Genomic DNA, 27,654 nt, shown 5'->3' with positions numbered 1-27,654 from the left:
ACTGCTCATTGCTTTTACCTGTATTCCATGATAGTGGGCTGTGTTTGCTTCTTTGAATTTTACGTGGCAGCTGCTTTGAGGTTGTTATGAAAAACATTCTTTTCATTTCATTTTATTTCAATTAAAAAATAAATAACAGTAAAAACAGGAAATGAAACAACGATCCCATCTCAGGAACACACATTTAAACTATTAATACTCCAATACCTGGGCTTTTTTGGAAGAAGGTATCTGAGGACACAATCCCGATCCAATGCTGGGCAAGTGCAAGTCCCTTGCACTAGCTTGGGAAGGTCGCAAACGTGCCGTAAAGCACATTTGTACCCCCTTTCGAGGTGGGGAAGGCTGGCGCAAGGACGCGCATCGGCCTCCTGTGCTGATGTGAGCCCTGGGGTTGGGGAGGAGGTGTTCCAGGGTGGGGGGAAAGCAGGCAGTGGGTGGGCCGGTAGCGGAGACAGGGCCAGGATCCAGTGATTATGCCGGATCTTAGCCCTGTTCCCAGGCACCCAGGGCCAGCCCCAGCTCTTGTGCCGCCTCTTCAGGTGGCACAGATCCAAGTCGCCCCATTGGGGCTCCTGCAATTCCGCTTGGGGTAAGAGGAATTTTTTCCCCTTGCCATGAGCCGAGCCTCAGCCAGCCCAAAACCTGTGCTTGATACAGTGAAGGCCGACTGGCCTGCCTTCTCCAGCGCAAGTTAGGATTGCGCTGTGACGTGCTCAAGGGTGCTTATTCCCAAGTAAGCGCCCAGAGGACTGCACCCTTTCGTATGGCAAATAAATTTATTCATTCACTGCATTTACAGCATATTTATTTACAGTACATTTACTGAGCATGTAGTAAATTTATTTATTGACTGCACAGTCAACAAGTACTGTAAATATTTGTTGACTGTGCAGTCAATAAGTAAATTTACTACATGTTCAATATCTACATCAATAAAGGTCAGCGCAGGAGCCTCGGAGGGTATAACAGCTGGCGAATCTCTGACAGCTTCCTTCTTGAGTGATAGACCCCCCAACGTTGTATTACCAAAAGCAGTTTGTAGTTATGATGTGGCGAGCTGTCACCAAGGAGTAAGCTGTCCGAGATCCCACTTGCCCTACCCAAGCACATTCTAAGATCCAAGTCCCCGAGTGTCCCAGAAAAATGGATCTTGTCCGTGCGTTCCAAGCACCTCTTGCTCATCTGCTTGCAAGGCTCTCATGGCGGTTTTTTACACATTTGCCCTGCAAAAAGCAGAGGTGCTCCAATTTCTTGGCAAGGCGACATCCTGTAGATGTTCAACACTGCTGTTCCATTATGCACCATGTCCCTACTATACACTCAGGGTTGTGGGATCACGCTCAAGGGTTTATGTTTAGAAAAAGGCATTATTCAGCAAGTGTAAGCAAAAAAAAAAATGTATCACTGTCCACCGTTGTACTGCAATCAAATTGGGGGTGGACTTCTGCCAGGCTCACCCCCCCCCCCCACTGCCAGAAAAATCCCTCAATGGTGATGTGGGTGCATCAGCCACACTGCCTTTGCAAACACGTGTTGCCGGACAGATTGATGGCGAATACAAAAACCGAGTGCCCCGGCATAATCTTTTGTTAGGAATTTTGCTAGAGAAATGGCTGTAGCACAGGGTTGCGGCTTGCCCGCCCCTTTCTGTGCAATGCACACTGCACTTCTTTCAACACACCCAAGGCCTGGCATCCGCGGATCTGACTCACTGCAAGCACCAGCGGGTACTGGGGTTCGCATTTAAAACGCTTTCAAAACAAAGCTCTAGAATTGGGGCTGCTGCCATTTTGTGCCAAACCGTGCTGTTTCCCAGCCTGTAGAGCAGTTCTGAAAAACCCCAGCTCCAGGTTGTACAGGGGTTCCTTGCTCCTCCCAGAATGAATTGCAATGGGAGCCTAGGAGAAGAAAGGAATCTCTGCATCACCCAGAAGTGGATTTTTCAGTATTAAAACCAGCTCTACAGGCTGAGAAACAGTGCAGTTTGGTCCCAAAATGGTAGGAACCCTGATTTTGGTGCTTTAAATGTGACCCCAATATCCGTGGGGTGTTCCAGAACAGAACCCCCACGGATACCGAGGCCCATTTTTAATCAAAATATTAAAAATTGAACTATTTACACTCTTTGATATTAAAAAAATCAGTCCATAGTTGAAGTGTGTGTTATGAACTCCCAGAGTCCTTCTGGCAACCAGGATCAACCTCACTGGTTGCCGATTTCAATTCCTCTTCCTCTTTTTCTTCTTCGTCATTCACATCATCGTCGCTGAACCAAAAGATGTCACTGAACTTATAAGTTCGCTTCTGGTCACTGTGTCCTCTTTGACTGGATTTCAGGGCTACAAATTCTTCCTCCACCTTCAATTTCATTAGTCGGTTCTTGAACTTGGGAAGTGTCACTTCATAAAGATGGTCTATGATTTCTTTAAAAGAGATAGAAGAGAAATTTTTCTCCAGTGAGGTCAGGGAAGAGGCCATAGGTCAGTGACCAAATGCCTGCTTTGCATGAAGAAGAGTCCCAGGTTCAACTCCCTGGCAGCATCTCCAGGTAGGGCTGAGAAAAATCCCTGCCAGAAACATTGAGAAGCTGCCAGTCAGTGCCTGACAATTCTGAGCTAGATGGACCAAGAAGCCAAATCAGTAGGTGGTTTGGTTGTTGGAGAGAGGGGCATGAAAAAATGGCCACATTTTATTGCCAACTCCAGTCAATCTTAAGCGACACCGTCCTATCCCCTCTCCTGATAAAGCCCACTTAGTTTAACCAATTCCACAGGACAGTGTCCTTCAAACTTTGGAACGTGACCCCACTGGGGTCACAAAGCAACATTGGTGGGGTCACGGCAAGTTAGGGGAACCAAAATGGCCACCAATCATGCCAAGACGTACTATTGAGGTGGCATGGTGCCATATTGGGGGGGGGCAGAGGGTTGCATATGGGCCAACATTCCACACGTGAAATTATTCACACACTGCGTGCATACATTCTCAGGATTCTCGCTGAGCCCTGCTCCACTGTCAGACTTTGCTTGTCTGCGGCAGGCCATTCTACGTTACTCTGAAGTAGCTTCTCCAGCACTGACATAAAAGTCAAGGGATGTAATCTTGACAAGCAAAAATGGTTGTGCTAAGTTCAAAAACAGCCTTCCCCATGGTGGTCTGTCCCCAGAAGAGGGAGTGGGATCAATAGTGGGTCCTCAGGCTCACGATCGATCGATCGATCGATCGATCGATCGATCGATCGATCTATCTATCTATCTATCTATCTATCTATCTATCTATCTATCTATCTATCTATCTATCTATCTATCTATCTATCTATCTATTTATTGGGTCATGGCATGAATAAGGTGGAAAACACTGCCACAGGGTAACAGAACCTGGACTGTGACATGACACAGTGTTTTCTCTAGAAACTTAATGTCTGGAAAATAATCATGCGTCCCTGAAATGTCTAGTCAAATATATCGCCTTGCTGTCAATCAGCTAGTTCTTGCTCATTTTGGCTGAACTACTAAACAGCCTGTATAATCATGCAATTCATTTAGCTCAGTGGGGCTCAGACTGGACTTGGCTTTGGGGTAAAAAAAAAGGTCTTTGGGGGTATGAAGGGGTCTTTTGGGGGGTCTTTATGTGTTATTAGGGGGATTTCTGGGGAGTCCAAAGAGTATTGGGAGTATTAAGGGGTTTAGGATTCTCTAGGATTTATTAAGTGGGTACTTAGGGGGGCATTACAGGGGGAATAAATCTCTAGGATTTATTAAGTGGGTGGTTAGGGGGGGCATTTGGGGAGTCCAAAGAGTATAGGGAGTATTAAGGTGTTTAGGATTCTCTAGGATTTATTAAGTGGGTACTTAGGGGGGCATTACAGGGGGAATAAATCTCTAAGATTTATTAAGTGGGTAGTTAAGGGGGCTTTTGGGGAGTCCAAAGAGTATAGGGAGTATTAAGGGGTTTAGGATTCTCTAGGATTTATTAAGTGGGTACTTAGGGAAGCATTACAGGGTACTAAGAGGTCTTCAGGGGGTATTCAGGCTTTTTGTTTCTAGACATGGAAGCTATAAAGTCACTTTTTTTGCCTACTGAACTGGGACTGAGCAAATTTTCTTCCTCTGAATCCAAAAGAACCTCGGAGCTCACAGTTGGGGTCCAGAACAGTGGGTTTTCCTCTCACAGACTAATGCAGCTGGAAGTCTCTCTCTCTCTCTCTCTCTCTCACACACACACACACACACACACACACACTTACCAGGGAAGTGCTTGTGATTCCAAGCCGGGACGTGCTGGGCCTTCAGTTTGTAGAACCTGCGTTGGACGTAATCTGGAGGGACATTTCTGGAAAATGAAAGAACATCCAAGAGGTCACCACGCTTGGGTCTTTCTCATGGCTGCCAGTGGGGTATGCGCTGCATCCTGTGGCGGTAGGGTAGTTATGGAGGCCTCCACAAGGTAAGGGAACATTTGTTCCCTTGCCTCGGGGTTGCATTGCAGCTGCACTGGTGCTGGAAAGTTGGACAGGACAGGGCCCTAGGTCTGTTTGTTGGCATTTACATGAACTGAATCCAAGCTGCTAAATCTAGTCTATACTTCTCTCTCACTTGCCTATCCAATGATGAAGTTCCTTCAGTAAACATTTCCTTTCTTTATAACTGCAAGCCTGGCAGGGATAGCCTTAACAGAGGTCTTCCAAAAAACGCTTCATAAGCCAGCCGTACCAAAAATAACTTTGGTCCATCTAACTAAGTATTGCCAACATGGATGGGCAGTAGCTCCCTGGGGACTCACTGGTAGCAGTGGCTACCCAGGATTTTAGAGAGAATGGTGTTTACCATGGCATGTTTACCAAGCCATGATGTGTATGCGCAACCTCCTGATTTTAGAAATGGGTTATGTCAGAATGCCAATGCAAGGGAGGGCACCAGGATGCAGGTCTCTTGTTATCTGGTGTGTTCCCTGGGGCATTTGGTGGGCCGCTGTGAGATACAGGAAGCTGGACTAGATGGGCCTATAGCCTGATCCAGTGGGGCTGCTCTTATGTTCTTAAAACTACAATTCCCAGGAGGCCTTGCAGATCTTGTTATCTGGTGTGCTCCCTGGGGCATTTGGTGGGCCGCTGTGAGATACAGGAAGCTGGACTAGATGGGCCTATGGCCTGATCCAGTGGGGCTGTTCTTATGTTCTTACCAGCCCTACTTGGAGACACCAGGGACTGAAACTGGACTTTCTGCATGCAATGATGCAATCTACCACTGAGCACAAGCCCCTCCAAAAATCCTACCGGTTTTTCCATTCAACTTCCCTATGCCACTAGATCCTGTCTGGGAATTAACTGACATTAATGCCCCAACACTCATCTCGGAGATCTCCTAGCTGCAGACTACAGAAGCCTCATTTCCTTGCACGCTGGTGATATCTGCAGCTTGGTTTCTGCCCCAAAACAAGCACTGTAATTTTCCTAAACTGGATTGCTGCTACTGCCACACAGACCCTGGGAACTTCAGGTGTTGGTGAGCATTTACTGCCTTTTTACCCTATAGCGCTGGAGAGATCCTCCCAGTCGATTTCATTGGCATCCTCCACGTTAAGCTCATACATCCTGAAATAAAGAAGAGATCGGGGACTTATTGCTACTGGCACAAAAATTAACTGTTGATGCCATTTAATCCCCCCCCCCATATTCTACATACCGCCCTTCCTCCACAAAGCTCAGGGCACTTTTCGTGGCTCCTTCTCCTTCTCACCTTGCAGCAACCCATTAGGGAGGTCAGACAGAGAGGCCATGAGCTCTCTGGTGCTTATCTCATGAGCTTATCTGGTGTGCTCCCTGGGGCATTTGGTGGGCCGCTGTGAGATACAGGAAACTGGACTAGATGGGCCTATGGCCTGATCCAGTGGGGCTGCTCTTATGTTCTTAAACTACAATTCCCAAGAAGCCTTGCAGGTCTCTTGTTATCTGGTGTGCTCCCTGGGGCATTTGGTGGGCCGCTGTGAGATACAGGAAGCTGGACTAGATGGGCCTATGGCCTGATCCAGTGGGGCTGTTCTTATGTTCTCCTGCACTGGGATTCTTCCCAGGATACAGGATAAGATACAAGGATAACTGGCAGCAGGAGAGCCAAGGTGAGGGCCCTACAACCATCCCCTCCATCCACATCCATCTTGGCTCTATGAGTCACTGCTGCAACAAGCTTAACTGTCCATCCCTCTGCCTGCAAGCACACACTGTTCTCAAGCACACTATGTGGCATTTGCTCTTTATTTACAATTTTATTTGGTAATAGACCGCTGGGAGTTGTTTTTTTTTTAAATCTCTTTACTGATTTACTGCATTTACTGAAATGAATCAGTAGATTACAATCTCCCTTCCACCCACCTTTGCTTTAGCCCTTGCAAGGAAACTGCAGGACCTGAACAGGAAACAGCTTTCGTCAAAAGCCACAGATTGGGTGCGCTGAAAGCAACGCTAAATCATTCCGCCTTTTAAAAGCCAAATGCATTTCAAAGACATTGTTGGGCTAACACAGCTTGACCACACCTCTTAACTCACTCGTCTGCTTCCTCACCTCCCTGCCCAGTCCCAGTTCAAGCACCTTGCGCTTGCCTTCAAAGCCCTCCATGCTCTCCCCTCACTTCCCTGCCTCTCCACCATTCTCAACTGCCTGAAGATCTATCATTTTCCCTTGTAGCCCCCTTACGCCTAGAACAACCCTCCCAATACCAGTGGGGTGCTCCCTCACCAACAATGCTGAGATCCCTTCTGAAAAGCCACCTTATCTGTGAAGCCCTTGGTAAAATGCCTTAGACTTAAATTCATAGTGTACAATCCTTATCCGCGGGCTCAGTACCCACAGATCTGAATACCTGCAGATGCCAAACCCATGGCTGGAGGGCCTCACCGGACCTCCCGGACGCAGCTTCCGGTCTCATCCAGGCTCAGAAGTCCTCCCAAATATGACCAGAAGCCACTTTCCAGTTTGGGTCAGTGATTCTGGGTTGCGTTCAGAGATGTTCGGAGAGGTCTCCCGCATACGACTGAAAGGCACTTCTGGTTTGCTAGTGAGAACCACTACTACCCTTCCAGTCACATCTGGGAGACCTTCTGAGCCACATATGGCCTCTGGAGGGCCGGGTGCTCAGCCAAGACACTTCCAGGGTAACCTTGGGCCAGTCACTCTCTCTTGGGTTGTTGTGAGGACAAAAGGAGGGAAGGAAGCGTGTACACCACCTTGGAGGAAGGGCAGTATAAAAAAATGTGAAAAATAAATAAATGTCAAGCATGGTAGGGCGTGTGTTTAAACAAAGCACACGGCTTAAAGGTCCTGCGTGTTTAAAGCAGAAAAAGGAGCGTCCCACTTGGAAAATACCTTTCAATGAGGTTGATCTTGGCATACAAATTTCCAGCTCCACGCGATGCACGTTCCCCTCTAGACATTCTTTTGGTCACAATGGACATCCTAGAGAAGGAGTTAACAGCCTGTCAAGCCCCAGAACTTTTTCAATTCCTTCCTGTGCTGCAGGAGTGGTGATGCTCGAGCTACTCCTCCAGCAGAAACACTCTAGTATTTATTTATGTGCTCGATTTATATCTCGCCTTTCTCCCCGAAGGGCACCCAAGGCGGCTCACAACGTATTAAGAATACATAAGCACATATTAAAATACATGCAACTATTAAAAAAAACATTAAAACACTAAAACCAACCAACAGCAATAGAAACCGTCAGACACAAAAACACTACATAATCGATTAAAAAAAAAAAAATCAACAAGCACCAGTCAGCACCACTGACTTAAAAACCCTTCAGAAACGCTTCTGGGTTCTGAGGGTTTTTTGAACCAAGAAAGCCTTCAGGCCTCACCCAAAGACTTCTAATGACGGAGCCATTCTCACCCCACAGGGAAGAGAATTCCATACAACAGGTGCCACCACAGAGAAGGCCCTGTTTCCGGCCTGCATCCCCCTAGCCCAGCGCTTCCCAAACTCACCTGGCCGGTGACCCCCTTTCCCAGTGCTGGAACCCAGAGGTAAATGGTGGTGATGTGAAATGCATTGCGTTGATGATGTCACCAGCCACTCACATTCGGGTTGCAAGTAGCCTAAAAACAGCGGTAATGAGGTCAGAGAGGGCAGGCTTTTTCAAGTGCATGGTTTTCACATGAAACAGCTCTGCCCATCGCACCGAGCCTCCTACTGCTATTTTTAGGCTTTCACCCTGCGTTGGCTCGGTCATGTCGTGAGAATGGATGATGGCCGGATCCCAAAGGATCTCCTCTATGGAGAACTCGTGCAAGGAAAGCGCCCTACAGGTAGACCACAGCTGCGATACAAAGACATCTGCAAGAGGGATCTGAAGGCCTTAGGAGTGGACCTCAACAAGTGGGAAACCCTGGCCTCTGAGCGGCCCGCTTGGAGGCAGGCTGTGCAGCATGGCCTTTCCCAGTTTGAAGAGACACTTGGCCAACAGACTGAGGCAAAGATGCAAAGAAAGAAGGCCCATAGCCAGGGAGACAGACCAGGGACAGACTGCACTTGCTCCCGGTGTGGAAGGGATTGTCACTCCCGAATCACCTTTCAGAGCGCGATACCAAAGTCTTTTGAGACTGAAGGTTGCCTACATGTACCTCAGTCTCACTGCCTGGAGGTGAGCCTCCTGCAACACCTTTTGGGGGGGGGGGGCTTGTGATGGCCCAGGGCATTGAGATACACAGATTGGGAATCCCTGCCCTAACCTCTCTTAATAATATGTCGTGTTACAGAAGAACACTGAAAAGAGAGAGAGAGAGATGTAGGAGACCAAGCCAGTCAGCAATATATAGACCCACAAAAGAAGAGAAACCCAGAAGTCATACCACTTGTGTTTGCACTGCCTCCAGTGCCTGGTTCCCACTTTGGCTTCAACCTGGGTCCACGAGATGCCTTTGTAGAGATGTTCCCGCATCAGCGACAGGGCCTTGTCGGCATCCCTCGCCCCTAGAGCAGAGTCCAAGTCTCGCCCTTTGGACCGTATTACCTCCTCAACGGCTTGGATGAGTTGCTTGATCTCTTCTTTGCGCCAGGGACCAGAATTGGGTTCTGAAATTGTCAAGAAATAGAACGTTAAAACACACAGATGACTGGCACTGGGGAGTCTGCAAGAAAAGCAGGGGCTATGGAGATTCCATTATTCTGACGGCAGTGCAAGAAGCCTGCACCTTTCATTTGAATTAAGTCACTAGTCCTCAGGGCTGTGGAGGTCTCCTGGAAGGCTTTTGGGCTATGCCTTCTGGCATTTCAGAAGCCACCTTCAGGTGCTTTCCACGGATTCTTGGTTCTCCTACCCCATGACTCGCAAAACCAGTATTAAGAGCCTTAAAGAGCAGGTGTTGATTTATTCCGCAAAGGGAGAGAAATCTTGCCCAGTCACTCAGTTTGCATAAAACATATTGGTAGAAGAATTCAGTTTTCTACAGCGAGGACTTAAAGACCATGGAGTACAAGTGTGCAAAAGTGCACTTGAAAACCTACTGTATATATGACCCTACAGACGTGGTATTTCTTGCTAGTCAATTTCACTCAGTTCATTCAATTGCAGGCTATAGAGGCTACACCAAATTAAGCCACTAGATGGGGCTGAAGGACAAAATCACTTTGCAACCGGGAATCTAAGACCGCTGTTAAGAAATGGAACACCTGTATATGCAGCCTGTGTCTTGAGAATGGATCGGAAGGGAAAGAGAGGTACGTACTGGATTTAATCTGTGAATATTTCATTTGGACCGAATGGCTACTTCGGTGCATCAGCTCGGAAATTTTTTTCCAGTTGTTGCCATACATTGCTTGGTATTTCTTCAGCTTCTTTATCTCTTTCTTGGAGTATCTGGAGAGAAAATGTTTCCATTACAAGGTTAGTAGCATCTCTTGTCATTTCCTTCTAAGCAAAACTGTTCCACAATGGTTTGTTATCAAATCCATCCATTTGGATGTACTGGGCTACGGTTGGCCTCTGCTTCCCTCTGCGGCATTTCTCACTTTCTACTCCAATCCTGTCCCCGGCTTGCCTGGGCAGTTGGCTGACACTCAGGAAAGTGGGTAGTGTGGAAAGAGGAGGCAGAGCATGCATGAATCCCACATGGGCCTTCGCTCCTTCCCCAGTCGTGCTTGGAAGGCAGCAACACATTCAGCTAAGCAATCTCCCTTGTTACTGCACACCATAACAACAGGTGCTGGTGAGCTTCAGGCAGTGCTTCCTAAACCAACCTGGCTTTCAAAATTGTTCCATTGCGTTTGGTGACCTTTACGTTAGGGCCTTATATTTTATTGCAATCGATCAATTTCTGGATGCGGACTAGTTATTAACATCCTTTGACACGCCAAATGCCAGGTGGATCAGTGCATTGCCAGGGAGTACAGAGCCTGAGTATATGTGGGTGCCCTTACACCCCAAAGAAAGGCATGTAGTCAAATTAAGCAGCCTTGATTATATCTTTAACAAGACAGAGAGATGGACAACAAATATCTCAGGCAAACAAACACTTTGAACTGGGAGGGGCAGAGGATAGCTGAAGTTTGCCTTGAGCGTACTGGAAAACAAAAAGCAGTACCAATTTGAAGTTAGACTCCAGCAGATAAGATATCTAGCAGGAGAAGTGAGCACGAGAGCAACCCAAGACAGCAAAACCACAGACCACAACCCAGCCCTGCAGGCATTCAAATGACACTGTCGTTTTCTTACTGTCTGCTGCTGTTCTGTGGGTCGAAGATTTTTCTCGCTCGAGAATACACCAGTCTCCAAGGCCGTGGAATCCCTTCAGCTGTGGGAGAAAGAGGGAGTGCATTGGTCTAGTGGTCCCGTTTGCTGCGACGATCTACTTCAGGCAAAGGCTAAAACTAAGGTTGTGCTAAGCCTGTGCTAGTCATTTTTCTACCATCACATTTTATTATGGGTAGCAAAACAAAAAAAAATCCCAGCCTGTATAGAGATTACTAGAGGTTTTCAAAAGTCCTCCAACCACAGAGAAAAGGCATGAGCCAGTCATAGTTGAGCATTTTACTCATCTAGACCCATCTAGTCCAGCTTCCTGTACCTCAAAGTGGCCCACTAGATGCTCCAAAGAGCACACAAGACAACAGGGTACCTGTATCATGTTGCTACTCCCTTCCACTGGCATTCAGTGACAGCCTGCTTTTAAAACCAGGGTGACGCATATTCCCATCATGGCTTGTAACCTGGCAGTTATGCCGTATGCTAGCCCCATTCCTGGGTAGTCTGGGGCAGTCCTGGGCTGCTCGGATTTGCGCCGCCAATTGAGGTGGAGCAGACCAGAGTAGCCCCACTGGAACTGCAGCAGCTCTTCCCGGGGCAAGGGGAAAAATTCCTCCTTGCCTCGGGGTGAGCCTCTGGCTACCTGAAACTTGCATTCAACACACTGGCCTTCCTGTTCCAGCACAAGTTAGGATTGGGCTGCCCTGCACTTTTTTTTTTTCTGCAGTGCTCCCGATATACTCCACAGGTAAGCTGATTTGCTCAGATTTGTGCCGGTGAGCATATCTGAAGCAATTTAGGCTCCCGTATTATTAATACATAGATCTTTTAATGACTGCCTAGCGGGCAGCAAGGACAGGCCATCAAAATCCTATTCAAAGCGGTTTTCCTCACAGCTGGATGTGCAGCACCTTATGACTCAATGAATACCTTTTGCATTCTGAATGGGCAAAGCTTTAGCAAGCTCTCTCTCCCTCCCCACCAAGACCAAGGTCGCTACTCACCAATCCTTACACCAAACAAATGCCGGGCTTTCAGCTTGTTGATGTCCAGCTTCTCTTCCGGAAACCTGTCAGGGAAGAAAAGCTTCTCCGCGCTTTCAATCCCACTGGCTTCCAAGAAGGCCTCAACATTTGTCTTTAGCTGCTTATCCTCCTTCTGGGAAAACTTGCCAAACTTCACAGCGACACCTGGAACGTTAACCAAGCACGAAACAGGAGCGTTAACGACAAGGGGTACAGCTCAATATGGCTGACCGAAGATGGGTAGCCACATGGCAGAAGTGTCAAAGAATGTGAGAAGGCATCTTGAAGGTCATCAAGTTCAATGCCAGGGCAGTCAACTGCATTTAGGGGGGTGCAATCCTCACCGGCTGATATGTGACAGCAATTCAGTTACTTGAAAACTAGGGGCACTTAGCTTAGGTACAGCCCAGCATAGCCCCCTTACCCAAGCAGCAGGGGTTGGCAAATGACACCATCAAACTGTTTCCTCCTAGTGACCCTTGGAGAAGCACGTACCTTCCTGCTGGAAGTTTTTAAACCGGATCAGGTCCCGTTGAGCCAACTGCTTGATTGCGGAGGCAGAGAGATTCCTCGCGTGAGGGATGAACACTTCCAGCTCCTGGGTGGCGGTGTCTAGATCTAGTCGGGAAATCTCAGAAGATTTTAGAAATGGATTGCCGAACACGTGATCCACCTGAGAAGGACGGCATCCAGGGGGAGGCAATCCGTCCTCAGCCTTGTGGACTGGCGTGAGGAAGTTTGCTGACCTATGAGGAAAGCAAACTGTAATAAATGAAGTGGAATCACAACATTCCTCCTCCTCCCCCCCCCCCCCCCCGGTAAAGCAGGGGTTCACAAACTGATTTAAAGAGCAAAAATCCCAGGCAAGGAATCCACACGCCGATTGTTTACCTTCCCACAAATCTGTTCCATCTCACCCTCCTAGGATCAGGGTCAGCGGTGAGAGGGTACGTCACTCTTCTCTCCTATACACCCATTCAGTTTTAAGACTCCCAATCCACCCCTTGTGCGATTAAGACTGAACTGGATCCGAAGACGCACACTCACTCTAGTCAAATCTAGCTGGACTTCAAGAACAGACATGAACTGCTGTGAATCCCTGAAGTGTACCAACTCAGTCTTTGTGACCCCACCACAACAGGCTGACAGACACAAGGACTTACCTATTATTGCCCTCCGAGGCACCCTGGTTAGGTGACGATCCAGGCTGTTGAGAGTCACGCTCTGTGTTGTCCACCCCTTCCTCCACTGCAAGACTACTGGTGGTGTCAGAATCTCCAGCGCGAGACCCTTTTCTCTTCTTGCGTGACTTCTTTTCCGTGCGGGGGCTGCCCGATTCAGCAGGGGTGACCAGATTTATTGCCTGTTTTCTCTTCAACTGGAAAAGGAGACTGGAATTCGGAGTCAGCGGCGTGGACGTAAAGAGCTCCTCTTCTGTGTCTTCTGGACCGCTGGGTTCAATCTGACCCCGTTTGCTTGGAGAGTTTGCCTCAACTTGCCCTGTAAACAGAGCCTTTGCTCTCTTTTTCTTCTTCATGGGCGTCTTTTTCTCATCAACATGCCCGATATCGCCCAAGTTCTCTGGCAAGTCTGTTCTTGGTGAACTGCTAGCCTCTTCTTGGCTCACGTGGACACGCAACTTACTATCACTGAGCTCAACGGGCACCTGTTTCCTCTTCTTCTTCTTCTTGTGGGTGAGAAGTCCTGTTCCACCCTCACTGGTTACTTCACTCTCCACTGAGAGTAAAGTATCGTCCAGCTGGGGGTCTGGCGTCGCCTTTTGTTCTTCTTTCATTTTGCCAGCCTCGCCATCCTCATCATCATGCCCAGAAAAAACAAAGGAACGATCAGAAGACCAAGGTGAACCAGCAGCAGCTTCCGTGTTGAGAAGCCTCCTCCCGAGCTCTCTCTTCCTCCTCTTCTTCTTCGAGGCTGGTAGCTGAAAATCAGACAGCTCTGCCATGTTCTGTAAAATAAAAGGAGAGGCTTAATGCTCATAGGGGTAACACCAACATCAGAAAGGTCTTGCTTTTATTGGCTTCCTACACTTTGGAAGGCCACTGAAATGGCATCTGGGCTCAGAACCCACCAGCTGACAATAAATAATGAAGCAATGAATATTTATTTTATTTTTATTTCACATTTTTATACTGCCCTTCCTCCGAAGAGCTCAGGGCGGTTTACACAGCTGCTCCTCCCCTCTTTCTTGTCCTCACAACAACCCTGTGAGGTAGGTGAGGCTGAGAGAAAGTCACTGGCCCAAGGTCACCCAGGAAGCTTTGTGGCTGAGGAGGGATTTGAACCTGGATCATCCAGGTCTAAGCCCACCTCCCAAACCACTACACCACCCTGGCTCTCAATATTGGGTCAAAATATTGGGTTCCTTGAATATTTTTGCCCTCCTCCAATTGGTGTTCCTCCCCCCCATTTTATTCCCATTTTTTATTATATTTTTGTATTCTCTATTGTATATTGTATTTTTATTTATTTATTTTTAACTCTAGAAATTGTAAGCAGCCCTAGGCATCTGTTTTCAATGGAGGAAAGGGCAGGGTAGACATATTTTAAGATAGATAGATAGATAGATAGATAGATAGATAGATAGATAGATAGATAGATAGATAGATTACATCTTTACTCATTTCAATGTGCTGAACATGAAAATGACAATAAAATCTATTGATGGGCTCTAGTTTAGGAGAAACTAAATGCATTGCTTACATAAGTGGTGGGAAAGAGTCTATAGAAGATCTCTCTCAAATTGTAGCCTGTTTTGCATTTTTGTTGTCAAATTCGTACTCAGCACCTACCAGAAATGACTAACTTCACCTTGGGGGAATGACCTTTGTAAAAAAAATTTATTGTTCTATGTAATTTAAATCCTTAACAAAGGAGAAGGAAAAACAAAAGCAGAGGTGGTTTTGTTTGGTGCTAGGAGGCAGCAATTAGCACCCTAACCAGGAAACCAAATCATATCCTTAGCTTTAAAGCACTGTTAGTAACTTTAGGGAAAGAGCCTCATCCCCCAAGACAATATCACAGAGATAATAACGAAGTCAGTTCTCTTCATATGCGAATTTGCTTATCTGAAGTGAAGTGACACCTCCCTCTCATTATCTGTGCCTCTGTTTCTCTACACCAGGGGTCTCCAAACTTTTTGGCCAGAGGGTCGCATCAAATATCTGGCACGGTGTAGAGGGCCAGAAAAAAAATGTAAATATAAAATTTATATAAATAAATTAGAGATGGGCTCATTCATTCAATCTCTCTGGCCCTTAGAACACCCTTCTGATGCAACCAGAGCACAGCTCCAATCATGTTTGGTCAAGTGGGCCAGAGGCTTTGATGGGACAAGAGGCTGGCCATGGGCCGCATCTGGCCCCTGGGCTGGGGTTTGGAGACCCCTGCTCTATACAGAGACCTTTTGGAGGCTGCAGGGACCTTCAGAATGGCTCCCAAGATCAGTGGCTGATGGGTTCTGAGCTGCCTGTGACAGATCAGGAGAGAGAACTTGGGGTGGTGGTGGACAGGTCGATGAAAGTGTCAACCCAATGTGCGGCGGCAGTGAAGAAGGCCAATTCTATGCTTGGGATCATTAGGAAGGGTATTGAAAACAAAACGGCTAGTATTATAATGCCGTTGTACAAATCTATGGTAAGGCCACACCTGGAGTATTGTGTCCAGTTCTGGTGGCCGCATCTCAAAAAAGACATAGTGGAAATGGAAAAGGTGCAAAAGAGAGCGACTAAGATGATTACGGGGCTGGGGCACCTTCCTTATGAAGAAAGGCTACGGTGTTTGGGCCTCTTCAGCCTAGAAAAGAGACGCCTGAGGGGGGACATGATTGAGACATACAAAATTACGCAGGGGATGGACAGAGTGGATAGGGAGATGCTCTTTACACTCTCACATAATACCAGAACCAGGGGACATCCACTCAAATTGAGTGTTGGGCGGGTTAGGACAGACAAAAGAAAATATTTCTTTACTCAGCATGTGGTCGGTCTGTGGAACTCCTTGCCACAGGATGTGGTGCTGGTGTCTAGCCTAGACGCCTTTAAAGGGGGATTGGACAAGTTTCTGGAGGAAAAATCCATTATGGGGTACAAGCCATGATGTGTATGCGCAACCTCCTGATTTTAGAAATGGGTTATGTCAGAATGCCAGATGCAGGGGAGGGCACCAGGATGAGGTCTCTTGTTATCTGGTGTGCTCCCTGGGGCATTTGGTGGGCCGCTGTGAGATACAGGAAGCTGGACTAGATGGGCCTATGGCCTGATCCAGTGGGGCTGTTCTTATGTTGTGTGGACCCCTTAAAAAGCTGGTTGTAGGTGCCACGCTGAAGGTACCTGCTGCACTCTGAGGGGTCTCTGCTGGATTCTTCTGATAGCAGGGAAAGTACCTCTTCCCATGGTAGCCCTTGTACCTAACCCCACTGATCCCATAGGACAGTGGTCTTCAACCTTGGGGTTGCAAAGCTTCAGTTGTGGGGTTGTGGCTTGGAACAAAAAAGGTTGAGGACTACTCTAAGAAGAGCCCTGCTAGATCACGCCAAATGCCCATCTAGTCCAGCTTCCAGTATCCCAGTGGCCCCCCAGGTGCCTCAGGGAGCACACAAGGCAGGAAGACACCTGCATCCTGGTGCCCTCCCTTGCATCTGGCATTCAGACACAGCCCATTCCAAAAACAGGGCTCTAAAACCCCTCACGGCTCATAACCTGTTATGGTCTGTTCTATCCCCCTTTAAAGGCATCCAGATGAGATGCCATCACCACCTCTTGTGGCAAGGAGTTCCACAGACCAATGACACGCTGGGTCAAGAAATATTCAGAGGTAAGCCCCATTCTAGTCAATGGGCTTACTCCCAGGTAAGAGTGGATGAGATGGCAGCTTTAGAGCCTAGTCCTGTGCACGTCTACTCAGAGGTAAGCCCCATTCTAGTCAATGGGCTTACTCCCAGGTAAGTGTGGACAGGATTGCAGCTAACAGCCCATTCTTGGGCAGGTCTACTCAGAAGTAAGTCTCATTGCAGTCAATGGGGCTTACTCCCAGGTAAGTGTGGGTAGGGAAGCCCCCCCTTACCTCCCCCCCAGACCCTCCAGGTACCTCTCAATGCCGCCTGCTCCTTTAGTTGCTCCAGATGGACGGAAACCACGTGGAAAGCCTCCACTTCCGCTTCCCTTCCGTCACTTCCGCCTCTCGGAGGACTGAGAGACGAGGGGTGGTGCTAGAGCGCCGCAGGCTCCTCTATGCTCTTTTGTTCTCCTAGAGAGGCCAGAAGTGCGGCTGAGTGCTGGGAGGGCCCCCGAGTGCTCCTAGCCAGGCAGTCGGTGGCCCTGAGCGCAGCCTGAGGTGCCAGCACTGCACAGATGCCACGCATAGCCCGTCGTCAGGCATCGGGGTTGTGAGTCTAGCCTTGCCGTAGTCTATGCGCCACTTTGCTGATCGAGCCACCTCAGGCCATGGAAAGTGAGTTTGGCCATCCAAGGCGGGTCTGTAGTCTACGTGCTTTCCCCGAACGTTCCACAGGGAGGCGGGAAGCGGCGGAGCGGCCGAGGAGAGTGAGGGCTGAGGCGGCGGAGCGGAAGTGACGTCAGGCGTAGCGGTGGTTGGCCGCTGTTTCGCTCCGGGCGGCAGGCGGAGGGCCGGCCTGAGGCGGCGGTGGGGCTCGCCCGCCCCGGCTCCAGCCGCGTAAGTAGCGCCTCGGGGCGCTTGCCGGGCCCTCTCTGTGCGTCAGCTGAGGGAGGGCCTCTTGGGCCTCAGCCCCCCACCCCAGCCAGCCCCCCCTCAGTCCCCCTGCCAGCCAGCCCCCTACTTCAGCCAGCTCCCCCTCAGCCCACCACTTCAGCCAGCCCCCCTGGCAGCCAGCCCCCCACCCTAGTCACCCCTGCCAGCCAGCCCCCCTCAGCCCCCCACTTCAGCCAATCACCCGTGCCAGCCAGCCCCCCACCCCAGTCGCCCTTGTCAGCCAGCCCCCCTCAGCCCCCCACTTCAGCCAGCCCCCCTAAGCCCCCCTGCCAGCCAGCCCCCCTCAGCCCCCCAGCCAGCCCCCCACCAAGCCCTCCCTACCAGCTAGCCAGCAGCCCCCATCTCAGCCAACCTCCCTTCTGGCCAGCCCCCCACTCCCAGCATACCAGCCAGTGGGAGCAGGGTTCTTTCTGCCAGAGACGGGAGCAAGAGCCTCCTCCTCCTTTAGCCATGGGGGTCCCCGCAGTGCTTTTCCTTGGAGGGGATGCCGTGTCCCCCTGGCCTCCTTTTTCTCCTGGCTATCACAAGAGGGGCTCCTTCTGTTGTTACTGTTAGAAAGTACAAACCCAGACCTGAGGCACTTCTCAGTCATGTTACTTGTAAGGAATTCTGTATAATCATTTCATCAGATGCATCCGTTTATAAGTGTACTTTTCCCCCTCCTCATTTCTTTGTCCTTGAAAGCTCCCAGCTTCTCTCTCTCTCTCCCTGAAAGAGGTTTTCTGGTGGGGCCACTGTGATATAGAGGACGCTGGACTAAATGGGCCTTTGGCCTGATCCATCGGGGCTCTTCTCATGTTCAGGTGCACAGCATGCACAAACCTTTGGGGCTGTCTACAGCTCAGCTGTCATTTGTGTTTATTTGTCCTGCCTTGCCTTCCCCTGGGTACCTGCCAGAGGACTGGAGTAGAGGGGTTAAGTATTCCACAAAAAACAAAGTACTGTGAGAGACTATAGGACGTGCTTTTGCTCTCCTGGATGTGTTTTCTTATGTGCACATGTAGACAGAAGACTGCATTACGTAGCATATGACTGATCTGTGGAATTCCTTGCCACAGTGTTGTGGTGAGGGTGTCTGGGCTGGATATCTTTCAAAGGAGATTGAACAGATTGATGCAGTCCATCACAGGGGCCACGGTGGGGGCGTGCGCCTTTTTGGTCAGCCATTTTCAACCACTGTGCCATGGCGCACTGAGTGGTCGTCAGGTGTGCTGCGGGAATTTGGGAAAGTGTCATTTATCAATAGGGCCATTGGGGGATGTGAGCCCCCATTTGACAGCACTGTGTGCCTTGTCAGTTGTCAAAAAGCTGATGGTGTGCCTTAACCATTTTAGTGCCTTGCCAGTGTGCCGCAAGATGAAAAAGGTTGAAAATCACTGCTCTCGGTTTTAGAAGTAGGCTCTTTCTGACATGCCACTTGCAAGAGATGGGGAACAGGATGCAGGGTTTTGGTTATCTTGCATGCTCCTGGAGGCATCCGGTGGGCCACTGTGCGATCCAGAAAGTTGGACTAGGTGGACCAACTGATCCAGCAGGGCTCTTCTGAGGTTCTTATGATAGAGATTCGCTTTCTAATAACAAGTATGAAGGCATCTGGGCTTGGCATAGCCATGCCACTCTGCGCTTGTCCGTCCCCACAATCTCTTTGGGCTGTGCCTCCCTCTGTAATCACCACAGCAGCTGGGCAGAGGGCCAGGCCATCAATCAGAGCTGGCATGTGTTGTTTTGGGAGCACTTCTCACTCTCTCAAGGACGTTGGTGCTTTCCAAACCTTGGTTTTTGATTGATGGGGGCTTGGGCAAACAGCTGGAGCACTGAGCAAATGACTGGCCGGGCTTTGCACCTGAGAGTGTTCTTGAGTCTCCTGCCGTGGGGAGAGCAATGCCTGGGTCCAATTCTGTGTCTTGACTTTATAGGCAGGATTTGGAGGGCAGGTGTGGAGTGGGCCTCAGTGGAGAGCCCCATTAGCTGCCTACATCTGGTGCATGTCACATCCCCCACCTCCTGACCACATGATTCGATTTCTGAGTGGTGGAATGCCCTGTGTGGCTTCAGTGTGCACTGTTTGTGTTTCTCCTGCTTTGAGAATATCCGGTTTCCTAATTTCCACCTGGGACGGGGAACTTGGCAAGAGACTGAGTTAGTTCTCAGGCTTTATATTTTATGGGGGGTTTTTCCCCCCAGCCCTGGATATGTCATCTTAAATGTTTATTTTGTTTGCTGTCAGTAGTTTATCTCCAGCACAAGATGTGTTTATCCTGTTAAAGCACCAGGACTCTGGTTGTGGGAAGGAGCTGGCTTTGTTTTGTTTCTTTCCTTGAGGAATGTAACATGTGGGCTATGCCAGATGCAAGGGAGGGCACCAGGATGCAGGTCTCTTGTTGTCTGGTGTGCTCCCTGGGGCATTTGGTGGACCACTGTGAGATACAGGAAGCTGGACTAGATGGGCCTATGGCCTGGTCCACTGGGGCTGTTCTTATGTGTTCCTTCACCGCTGTGCAGAATCTCCCATGATTTTTAAACCTCACTCCTGGTTCTTTTGCCAAGGAGCTTGATAGGTTTGACTTTCCCAGAGCTGTGGGTTTTCCTTTCCCACAGGTCTGTGGCCATGTGCAGGACTGTCAACAATTCCCTGTTTTTCCACCTTTGCTATTCTCTCTCTCTCCTCTAAGACTAGAAACTGAGACTCCCACCGGGAGGTTCTCTGCATTCACAAAGGAAAGAGAAGCCTCTAGGCATCTTCTGCTTGAAGCCCAAGGGACTTTGGATGCCAACCTTGTCAACATTATAAAAAGTGTGCCCTGATGGGCAGACGTGGCATTACTTTGGAATAATCAGTGGTGTTCACATTGTTTTTATGCGTTGGCAAGAATTCAAGATTAAAGGGGGAGACTTGTTTCCTTGTGTGCTGCTGAATGGCAGCACTGACTTTTGTAGAGCTGTAGCATGTTTAATACTCTCTGGGTATGGGAAACTTGTGTTCCCAACAATCGTGCAAGTGGGAGTAAGTAGGTGTTCATATAGCGCCTATGAATGACATATGACATACGTGGTCATATGACATACGTGGTGCCTGGACTAAAAAAGAGACAGGTCTCTGTCCTCAAAACGGCTGCTCCCTTCAAGCCATGTGGGAAAGCGCATTTGAAACTGAAGACGTTTTTCATAAGCTGTTTGCAATGTGGCAATTTGGTCTTCAAAGGGGGGAATAAAACTTAAAATCCACTGGGCTTCTCCGTGCTCTTAGATCTGGGTCACTGGCTTCGTTCATACGTGCCAAGCATGGTTAAGGACAGACTTGCCTGATTGCCGGTGGCCACCTTGTATTGGTTGGTTTGGGAGTGGCTATTGTGGGGCATTTTTCTAAGATGATTTTTTTCCAAGCACCCACAGGCCAGAGACAGGTTTAGTGGCACTTGAAGATCTGCTTACTTTTCTGGTTGCTTTTTTACATCTTACAGTTAAATTTATATATTTAATTCCAGCTGTGCCCTCAAGTAAGAAATAAGTCCCTTGGCATCAACAGCGCTGTGATCTCTACAGCACTGTAGCTGCCATTAGAGTAGGGTCATTCCCCTTAAAGAGGGGATGACTTGTGACTCACCAGTTTGGGAACCACTGGGTTCAGAGTAATATCATAAATTATGGGGGATGTGCACTTGGGTCACTACCTGGGGAGAGACCAGACCATGAGGTGCTGGGTGTCCTGGCTGTTCCTGACAGCGTTATGGTCCACAGATTTATGGAGGGAGACAAATGACAGATTTTTTTTCGGGTCACCAGGGATGCTGTCTCAAAGAGGGATGTTTGAAGCCTTGTGGTTCACTTCCTTCTTGTCTGTCAAGGGTGCACGGACACGCCGCAGTCTGGAGTCAGTGGGGAACCTTCTTGATCACACCATGGGTGGACCACCACAGACTCATTTTAGAAGCCAGGCATCAGGCAGTTAGGCTAGACAGAATTTCTTATTTTTAATTGCTGTGTCTTATTCCTTATAACTTATTTCTATGCATGAGGGATTCTCTCTCCTTTTGTTTAGTTGTTCTCGATAAACTTACTTTATATACCTCATATGCATTTCCTGACCGACGGAAAAGATCTTTAAGCTAAGTGGCTAGTGTTGCGAAACAAAGGCAGAAAGGATTAGAAACCCAGCAGGCCTTAAAAGTGTCAATTCAAGGGACTGGTGGCAGTAACTACTGCTTGCATAAGAAACCCACTGTGGGCCAGAGAGAGAAAGTGGAGCTGGGAGTTAAGAGTTAGTCACAAGTATGGGGAAAGTTGGTTATTACAAGCTGTTTTGCTGGAGAACCCCAAAATGCTCCTTAATAAAAATTAATGCCCTTGCTCCATTAATAGCCAAGCACCACAGGCCTCCTCGCAGCTTCTGACACAGAGTCCAGCGTGTGGAAAAACCTCCCTGCATTCCTTGGCATTTAATTTGTCATCTGTCCTGAGTTTTCCACAGTTGTCTTGCCATGGGGCATTCAGCCAAGTACGGTGGAATACCATTTCCTGTTGTTGTGTGGAAGGGGGGGAGCTTCTGAAACTGGCTAAGCGAAGGATCATTTCTCCTTGGTCTCACGCAGTGAAGTCAAGCATGCAGCACTGGAATGTGCCTGTCTTCATCCACGGTTCTTCCTTTAAAAAAAAAAAGTTGTCTGTTTTCAAACTGTGCCGGCATCAGTGCCAAAATGCCTCTGTCCCCTATGGTGGTGTCCATGCAGCGCATTGCAAGCTGGGAATTGGCTGCTTTGTGGTTTGACTGTAGCGGCTGAGTTACTAGCAGGTAGATCCTTGGTATGTTTACTCAGGTGTAAGCCCCATTCAGTTTATTGGGGCCCCTTTATTCAGGTGTAAGCCCCTTATTGGGGCTTGCTGCCAGGTGCATGTCTGCAGTCTAAAATAGACTTCATGTTATCCTGCCCCCCACGCTTTCCCTCGATGAAGTATGATTTGCTGAATCCTGCAACAGACATGACTTTTTGGTGACTGGGCACATAAATCTGTCGGATTTTTTTTAAGTATTTATGTATCCTTTCTGTGTTTTGACACAGCATTCAAGGTGGTTTAAGCATTCAAGGTGGTTCAAGGCAGGCGACTCTAAAACCACCATCTTTTAATGGGGGTTTTACAGTACGGTTCTGGGAGAGGAATTCACAGAATCCTCCCAGTCCACCAGATGTTTTCCCTTTCATCTCTTCTGGCTGTGTGCCATCAAGCGTCTGCGAGCCGCTGTAAATCAAGCCGAGGCATGTTCTCAAGGTCTTAACCATTCTGGCCAGCTGACCTCTCCACACTCCTACGCCTCCTCATCATAGGTGGCTCACCAGCAACTCTTGTCTTCTCCCAATAGGTAATAGCACTTCGTCACCTTGGCTTTGTGACGTAACCCGAGTTGCTCCTTTTTAGCTCTTTGGGCAGTGTGGCAGCTCAGCCACTGGGCCACACCTCTTGCCCCAGAAGGTTTTTGCACCTTCTGGGTCAGATCTCTTACCTTGACTGTGATTCAACAGAAGACATCATTTTAAGCCTTCCCCCCCCCCTTTTTAGTGGGCCTTCTGTACCAAGATGCATGAATTCCTCCGCAGGGAGGGCTCAGTCCCTTAGGAAGTATTCTCTCCAAGCTAAATTCTTTCAGTGAGTACTCCTGTGCATGTGGTTTGTGGGTTATTTGTTCATTGTTTATATTTTCTGAGCACCTGTAGTTTCAGCCACATCGTGGGAAAACTGAGGCAGGGAGTGGCAGCTTATCTAATGTCGCCAAGCATATTTGCGCAGAGGCAAGATTCTGGGGAACTCTTGCTTTCACAGCCCAGTGCGCCACTGGCTCTTAGTATTGCTATAGCGATGTTTTCATATTGCACCTGTGTTTAAGGCTTATCTTGGCGCTATGCACTGTACTGTCTCTTCCTTTTGCAGCTCAGTGTGCCTCTGTGCGCCACCGGCTCTCAATATTGCTACAGCAATGTCTTCATATTGCCCCTGTGGTTAAGACTGGTCTTGATAAATCGTACCAACTTCAGTGGAATTACTTGTGATTCTTTTCTTTCATATATATATATGAGAGGTGGATGCAGCACACTGAGAGGCGGATGCGGGCATCGACTTCCTGATATGTGGTCTGGTTTTTAAGAGTTGCTCCTTCCATTTTCAGAAAACAGTGCACCCTTTCTTCTCATGTGCGAGCTTGGGGCTCCAAATAGCACACCGTAAATATGGGCACTGCTCCTGAGACGCCTTGCTGAAGTGGAGCTGGGATTTTTCAGTGTCCCGCCCTTCATGTGTATGTTTCACACTTACTCTTCTCTGTTTTTGTTTTTGTCGTTGCCGCCTTGATCTGCAGGATGAGTACATGTCGTTGGTGTATGACTGATGACTCCGGCAGGACCTCATTACTCAAAAGCTATGCCACCAAGTCGCTACCCGCCGATGAACTCGATGCAGCCAACGAGGACCTCTGCTACTGCCTCGAGTGTGTGGATGGGTACCACAAGGCAAGGGATGAAGTGCCGTCATTGCACGAGGTGAATGGCTTGGACTTAAACTGTCTTACCTTGTGTCCCCAGGATATTGGGGCTAACAGACTGTAGGCACAGGCTTGGTAGATCTGGGCAGGCAGGAGGCTAGCTTTAAATTACCAGCTGCATTGGTAGCATCTTTATCTTTATGGCCTCAGACTGAACTTAAACTTTTTCCTTTCCCTTTCAAGAAGTTATTTTGCAACATAGATCATAACGTAAACAGAGAAAGCAAACAACTCTTTATTTTGACTACCACAACAAAGGCCCAGAAATATCAGCCTGGCTTGATTAGCCAGGCATCTTTCCCACATTCTCAACCCAAATTCATCCAACAGGCTCCCAACTTGTGATCCAGAAGTGATGTCTTGGAACGGCGTATTATGCTTATTTGCCAGTGGGAATAGAGTGAAAGTGCCTCTGTGCACATGCAGAGTTCCTTTCCCTTCCCATAAATTGAGAAAATAGACCCCATTCTCCCTTAAAATTCCCTCTTTCTGTCCTGGTTTTTTTTTTTCTCAACAGCAGTTACAATTAAAGTACCACCACAGTCCCATCTCTCCAACCCCTTTGCCATAGGTGGGTTCTTTATTCTAAGCACCCATCCCAGACAGGCCTTTATTTTTACAAGAGCATTGAGCTGAAGAAATAGCTGTTTTAAAGACCAGATTTTGAAAGTCTAGCAACCATAGATTTTCTCTGCATGAGGCCTGAGGACCTCCCCAGGTTTTGGGGTAACCCCCCCCCCCCCAAGAAACTCTATTTTGAATTCTCTTTCTTTTATCAGTCTTTTCTGAAGGCTTTCCAGAAGATTGTCAGCCCAGGCTTTTGTGCTAAGCTTCTTCCATTGGTACAGGGGCTGATCCAGTGTTTGTGTTTGGCAGGGCGGGGGGAGCATGAGCACTTGCTTAACTCCAGAGCCCAGATCAACCAGATGGTTAGACCTGGGCTACAGCCCGGACTTGGAGCCCAGATCTACCTGGGGTCCTGGTTGAGCCGATTGCCTCCATGGCCATTTGCTGGGCGGGTAGACCTGGGCATGCGTGGACATAGAGTCCAGATCTACCTGCTGGGTAGACCTGGGCACTTGGTGTGACCGTTTTTGGGGGGCCACGCATCCATGCCCCCTTTAGATCCACCCAGGCATGGGTAGCAACCTGGTTTTAATCTCTCCCTTTCATTCTTAGGACAAGATTGGTGCAAAGCACGAGAACATACTAGAATTTTTTTTTAACTTTCTAGAATGGGAAGTGAAAGGGAGAGGGGCCATTCAGGAATATATGCCAGAGTTAGTCCTAGAGACCACAGAGTGGAAGTGGGAACTAAAATAGACCGAAAGCAAGGGTTTCACAATGCCACAGTTGCCTCAGTCGGCCAGTAGGAAGTGGAAACCAGACTCCTTGGCTGGAGGTCAAAATTGAGCTGTTTGAGTGCTTGGACTGATGAGTAGTCAGACCCCTAGACATACACATAATACATGACTTTTTAGTAGGCTCTTTGTCAGGTATAGAAGAATGACAAGAAATCTGTTCACACACAAATCCAGTTTACATGCTCTGCGTGTTAAGAGGTCGCGGCGAGGGGAAAACAGAAATTGGCTAACAAGGAGGACAGGAAGGCCTAAATCCGTGACCAGAATGCAGGTCTGTGGCTATATTAAGGTAACGATGACCAGATAAGAGACAGCTGCAAGAACATATCCAGAAGGAGAGTTGGATTTAATCAGTTAACAAAGAAGGCATAGATGAGCATTTCTGCTGACTCCAGTCTACAAGCGGTGCCCCTTGTCCGAGGCCTGACCCCCTAGAGCAGATCCTTAAGCAGCCATTTGCCAAGGCCCACAGTTCCTTGCTAACACCAGCTCTCTCAACGTGGCAGCTGGAATGTGTGCCAAACAGAGAAACAGGAAATCCTGTTTCCCTCACAGAGGACACCTTGGTAGGGGCAGCTGCAGCACAGACTGAGCAGGCCTCTTCGGTGAGGCGACTGATACAGAGAAATGCCTGTCATTAAATCAAAGAGCAGAAAGACTGGCTTCTGGCTGCAGACTGCTTCCTATTTCCATTGGTCACGGTTGGCTGTCTTTGGCCATGTCTCATCTTGATGGCCCCTTTCTCAGTCCTGTCCATGTTTTTGTCTTCCAAGCGCGTTAGCCAAATTTATCATGGCCCTTTTGGTCACCAGCTGCTGGACTTGGCCCAACCAGTGGGGGCCGCCACCTTTATAACAACCACGGGTGATAGAAAAGTACGGACCACACACAGGCATCAGGGTGAAGTTGACCAAGAGTAAATATATTTTTTTTTATTGAGAAAGAGATAAACGGTAAAGCCTTGATATACAGAGCAAAGATCCCCAGAACATATACCAAGCTATTCCCCTTCCTAAACCCTCTGCTGGGCAGGTTATTGGAAGGGTAAGTGTTGTTTTCCTTTGTGACTGGTAGTTAGATGCTGGAAAGCTGGATTTGGGGGCAGAACAGCCTCTGGTAGGTAACTTGGACCATGTATGGACATTCGGGTCTTGGCTGAATCCTCAAGTCTCTCCTTGTGAGCCCTTCTGGAGACTCCTTGCCCAGCCTCCTTCCTTGCCCACAGAGAACTGTGTGCTCCAAACTGCAGTTTGCTCTCCTTTTTATATGCTGGTCTCATGGAACCTTCTAGCTGTGGAGCCAATCAGAACCCCCCCCAGTTATTTGCATAGCTGTCACCAACTGTCAACTGGGGTGCAGAGAAAGAGAGTTTAACTCTTTATAGACCAATTCTCCCCCCCCTCCCCATTGCGCACACACAGGTATTCTGACTTCATATTCTTCCTAACCAGTCTTTAGCTGTTTCATCTGATTCATCTTTGGGTTGAGGGAGTAAACCAGAGCCAGGGGCCATCCGCTAAAATGGAGTGTTGGGAGAGTTAGAACAAACAAAAAGAAGTATTTCTTTACCCAACGTTTAATTGGTCTGTGGCACTCCTTGTCCCAGGGTATAGCGATGGCGGCTTGCCTAGATGCCTTTTAAAGGGGATTGGACAGATTTCTAGAAAAATTCATCACGGGTTACAAGTCATGAGGGGTATGTGCAACCTCCTGGTTTTGGGCTACCTCAGAATGCCAGGTGCCACTGATATATTAGCCAGTGGGAATACATAAACAGTGCCTCCGAGCACATACAGAGTTGTCATTTCTTTTGCATCAAGCCGATGCAATCTCCTCCTTTAAAGAGAGAGGCTTTATCAGATGGATGGCATTCCTCCCCCACAAGCCTGCTCCACAAAACTGCATCCTGACCTACCTGGCAAGTGTGTCCTATACAGTGACTTGTATTAATGGTAGGCAGCTGGCAGACAGTGTGACGGCTAACCTTGAAATCTATGATATATCTTTTTACTCGCAGGCACTGTGGGAATTGGAAACCACTCGCCTTATTCTGCACTTTAAGAAAACCATGGCCGGGGCTGGTGAAGATGATGACCTATTCATTGTGGAAGAAGATGGGGAAACGGTTCTTCCCTGTTACACAGGACCCCTCAACTTTGAAAAAGACCTCAGAGTGCCATTACTTGAAATACTGAAGTATCCATATCTGCTTCTCGATAAGCCTCTCAGTGAGTACCTGTTGGGGTTG

The 27,654-nt window shown here is 48.4% G+C and overlaps 2 protein-coding genes across 3 annotated transcripts in view; one reads left to right on the top strand and one right to left on the bottom strand.

The window, feature by feature from the left end:
- Positions 1–168: 168 nt before the first annotated feature.
- TTF1 (transcription termination factor 1) lies at positions 169–16,941 on the bottom strand. The gene is made up of 11 exons (XM_066610712.1): positions 16,872–16,941; positions 12,929–13,731; positions 12,261–12,511; positions 11,745–11,930; positions 10,711–10,789; positions 9,725–9,855; positions 8,849–9,071; positions 7,365–7,454; positions 5,531–5,596; positions 4,250–4,335; positions 169–2,426 (listed from the first exon to the last, which is right to left on the bottom strand). The coding sequence occupies exons 2-11, from the start codon at positions 13,726–13,728 to the stop codon at positions 2,167–2,169; spliced, it is 2,172 nt and encodes a 723-aa protein (XP_066466809.1). The 5' UTR covers positions 13,729–13,731; positions 16,872–16,941; the 3' UTR covers positions 169–2,166.
- Positions 16,942–17,358: 417 nt separating this feature from the next.
- The window catches only part of SETX (senataxin), a 40,873-nt gene continuing 30,577 nt past the window's right edge, over positions 17,359–27,654 (top strand). For both annotated transcript variants that reach the window (XM_066610609.1, XM_066610610.1), the window contains exons 1-3: positions 17,359–17,456; positions 23,860–24,040; positions 27,424–27,634. In XM_066610609.1, the coding sequence (XP_066466706.1) occupies positions 23,861–24,040; positions 27,424–27,634 (391 nt within the window). In that variant the 5' untranslated portion in view covers positions 17,359–17,456; position 23,860. The remainder of the gene's footprint in view (positions 17,457–23,859; positions 24,041–27,423; positions 27,635–27,654) is intronic.

Source organism: Tiliqua scincoides, chromosome 16 (assembly GCF_035046505.1).
Source record: "Tiliqua scincoides isolate rTilSci1 chromosome 16, rTilSci1.hap2, whole genome shotgun sequence".
Lineage (NCBI taxonomy): Eukaryota > Metazoa > Chordata > Lepidosauria > Squamata > Scincidae > Tiliqua > Tiliqua scincoides.
The sequence above is the reverse complement of the archived record's forward strand: the minus strand, read 5'-3'. Positions and strand labels throughout refer to the sequence as shown.

Bases quoted from the DNA above. Each gene is read 5' to 3' on its own strand.
- TTF1 (XM_066610712.1), bottom strand. From the start codon at position 13,728: ATGGCAGAGCTGTCTGATTTTCAGCTACCAGCCTCGAAGAAGAAGAGG. The intron at 7,455-8,848 runs GTATGACTTCTG...CTCCTTCTCTAG, and splicing joins AGGCAGTGCAAACACAAGTG to GATGTCCATTGTGACCAAAA. The intron at 4,336-5,530 runs GTAAAAAGGCAG...TTCATTTTCCAG, and splicing joins GATCTCTCCAGCGCTATAGG to AAATGTCCCTCCAGATTACG.